At 34.7% G+C, this 3531-nt stretch overlaps 1 protein-coding gene across 1 annotated transcript; it reads left to right on the top strand.

The window, feature by feature from the left end:
- The first annotated feature begins 562 nt into the window (after positions 1-562).
- Positions 563-3100, top strand: LOC132631890 (transmembrane ascorbate ferrireductase 1). Its single transcript, XM_060347616.1, has 4 exons — positions 563-856; positions 2037-2085; positions 2226-2425; positions 2519-3100. Exons 1-4 carry the CDS (start codon positions 713-715, stop codon positions 2825-2827), a joined length of 702 nt encoding a protein of 233 aa, XP_060203599.1. The 5' UTR covers positions 563-712; the 3' UTR covers positions 2828-3100.
- The last annotated feature ends 431 nt before the right edge of the window (positions 3101-3531 follow it).

The raw sequence follows: 3531 nt of genomic DNA, 5'->3' as shown, positions 1-3531 counted from the left end.
ACTCCACCATTGAAACCCGACCTAACTAAATAATAACCCATAAAATCCCTTAATTCCCTCAAACTTCAAACCTACGTATTGGAGAAATAAAAGGATCTTATGGGTTATTATTATTAGTTGAGTCGATAGAGCGGATTTAAAAAAATAATTTTGAGTTATTTTAAAGGATAATTTCTATCAAGATTGGACTATATTTGAAAACTTTAAGTATGAAAGAAATATTTTTGATCAAAATAAATTTGGAGAATATTTTTAACTTTTTTTTCAAAGTAGAGAGATACCCTTTACCCTTAAATAAAAGAATTAATCCACCTACCCTCAACGTGTTCCTTTTTTCTACATAGATTGCACCTAACTTTGAAAGGTGGATAGAAAACTGATTTTACCATATTGCCATTGGACTTATGATAACATGTCACGTGTAATTCATCAGTAGAAATAAAGGAAACTCGCAGCAGTAAACACGACAAAACACGTGGGATGAAGTCTGACCCAATCCAGATTTGCCACGTGTCAATGATCCTGATATAATGGGGAGAGGAGAGCATCGTTATCTACCTATGACTTGAAGATTATCAAAAAAAGCAAAATAGTGAGTGTGTCCCAGATGTAAAATCAATCCAAAATAAGCCAAAATCTACTAGTATATAGGATAATACTGCTCTGTGCTTCCACGTTTTATTATTATCAAAGTAAAAGAGAAGAAGAGGAGATGGCAACTGGATTGAAGGCACTGCCTTTTTCATTTGTGGCACACGTTCTTGCCTTAGCTGCTGCTGTTATGGTCTTGGTTTGGTCTATCCACTTTAGGGGTGGCTTGGCTTGGGAAGCTGATAACAAAAATCTCATTTTTAATGTGAGTCTTCATCCTTTCCTTCTTTGTTTTCTTGGAATAGAATTAGACATGGTTTTAATATGGCATCTTGTTGTTTTTCTGCTTCTGTAATTTTGTATTTGTTGCAATTTTTATTATTCTGTGGGTTTAATCAAGATTTGGTTTGTAAAGCCATAACCCCTTTGTAGTATGAATCATGATATGTTTGGGATGCGATAAGTTTTGTACTAATACTAGTCAACTCAATTTGAGACTGATGAAATATGCTTCTTTTGTGATGAAGTGCTTCCTACTGGTTTTAATAGGCTGTTAGCAACTGAATCTGATTATTTTTTCGTTTAGCACATTTGGGATCATTACAACTAGTAATTCCAGGCTTTAATAATTGAGAGAATCTTTGTCGTTGGATGTTATGCATTGTGCAAGAAGTAGTTTTTAGTGCTGTTTGACTGTTAGGTTGATTTATGAAAAGGCTGAATGCTTTGGGTGATCTTTTGTCCCCCTTTTTGATGTGTTCCTTTTTTAGTATGTATTTTGAAGTTGACATCCATGCTTTTGATCATTTGGCTACCTACCTTATCTATAATCTCTATGGGCAGGTAACTACCTCTCTGTTTTGTACGCATACGAGAGAAAATTGTCTCTTGAATATGATACACCAGATTGTACCAATGAGAGGTCTGTTGATCTTGATGCTGTCAGTGGTCCAACACTATAGAAGTAGTGATCACTTGTCTTGGACCAATACATTTGTTTCTCTTTCTAGTACTAATGTTTAGGCAGCTCAGTGATCAATTTGTTTACTTTTAGAAATCATTAACTATGATCCAAAATGTAGGAAAGTCAGTGAATTTATTAATCAAGTGTTGCATATAACCTAATACTCAATGCTCTTGGGGGAACCTTATGACTACATAAACTAGAATACAAGTAAGAAGGACTATCTTGCCGGATGAAATTTCAGTCTAATTATGAAAATTAAGGATAACGGCGTTGACTTCTACAAAGAAAATTAGTTGATGAATATTTTTCCTGTTATGGATTCAGCTGGTACAACCTCAACAATCACTTCTAGATTTCTTTTAGCCAAGTAATTGAGAGTTTTTGCCTACTTTAAGTAATACTGATACGGCTGCTTAAAGCATCATCTTTTCCTGTTATGGCATTTTCATAAATGTGTTATCTTCATCTTGTTTTCCAGATTCACCCTGTACTGATGCTTATTGGCTTCGTTATACTTGGGGGAGAAGGTAATTGAGATGCTTAAGGACATCTTATCCTTTTTCCGTCTTTTTTACCTTTTTTTTTTTTTTTTAAAATATGTTTGTTCCTTTTCTCTTCTTTACTATTCCATTTGATTATTAATGCTTTATCAATCCAAAATTTGCAGCCATCATGAGTTACAAATCTTTCCCCCTAGAGAAGCAGGTGAAGAAAATAATACATCTAGTTTTACATGCTATCGCGCTCGCACTTGGAATAATTGGAATCTATACCGCATTCAAAAATCACAATGAAAGCAACATCCCCAATATGTACAGTTTACATTCCTGGATCGGGATTGGTGTTATTTCTCTTTATGGCATTCAGGTAAACATCCCATTATTGTGAGTACTATCAGTATAATTAGTAATGTAATGATTAGGAATCGTTGATCATTACTCGATGACAAATAATTTGCAGTGGGTTTATGGCTTTGTGGTGTTCTTCTACCCCGGGGGTAGTGCTGAAATAAGACGCGATTCACTTCCCTGGCATGTGCTTTTCGGAATGTTTGTATATGTGATGGCTGTTGGCAATGCCTGTCTAGGGTTCCTTGAGAAGCTTACATTCCTGGAAGTTAGTGGTTTGGCCAAATATGGTTCTGAGGCTTTCCTAGTTAACTTTATTGCAATTGCTACAGTTCTATATGGGGTCTTTGTGTTCCTGACCATTCTTTCCCAGGCTCCTTCCACTTATGAGGATGATCATAGTTACTCTGCCATCTCTTGAGTTCCAATAAACTGTTGTTGCATTTAGAGACTCTTACTGGTGCCTCTCTACCTTTCATACTTTGATCTTCTTGCTTTAATTTCTTCGATCGTGTACCTGTATTGTAAAGTGAAGTAAGACCTTGGTTATTAATTGGGCTATTGTAATCATACATCTCCATCTTGATGATGGCACAATCTTGATGTGTATGTTATTATTTGTATGGAAGCTATGATTTGTATATAGATGATTGTGATGGGAGGCCTTGAAAATATTGAATACTTATTTTCTTAATTGTCTGGATTACTTTTACTAACTTACCTGTTTGAAAATGTTTCATGCATTTCAACATTTTTCCGTATGAGAACAGTTTGATAAATTGTTGAACTTTCATTTCTCAATCTCTAAAAGACTATGGAAATATTTAACTTGATGTGGGGTAAAATCCATTACTAGTAGTATTACTATAATCTTGGGTTTGGTTGACATAGCGATTGAAAGTATCCGCTTCTAGGCTTGCAGAATCTTCAGTAGCTGGAACTTAACAGAAATATGTGATCTTCGCATTTTATTACTACAAAATAAGCGTGAAGATGTTGGCTACAAGGCTTGTACTACTACAATTTAATACTTTACCAAGCATTTGGATGATATTTGGTTAAAGTTCGACAAAAAAAGAGTATTTGAATTTGGAAGGTGAAAAAGGATATTTGGAAGTCTAGAAT

The sequence above is a fragment of the Lycium barbarum genome, chromosome 3 (assembly GCF_019175385.1).
Source record: "Lycium barbarum isolate Lr01 chromosome 3, ASM1917538v2, whole genome shotgun sequence".
Classification (NCBI taxonomy): Eukaryota; Viridiplantae; Streptophyta; class Magnoliopsida; order Solanales; family Solanaceae; genus Lycium; species Lycium barbarum.
The sequence above is the reverse complement of the archived record's forward strand: the minus strand, read 5'-3'. Positions and strand labels throughout refer to the sequence as shown.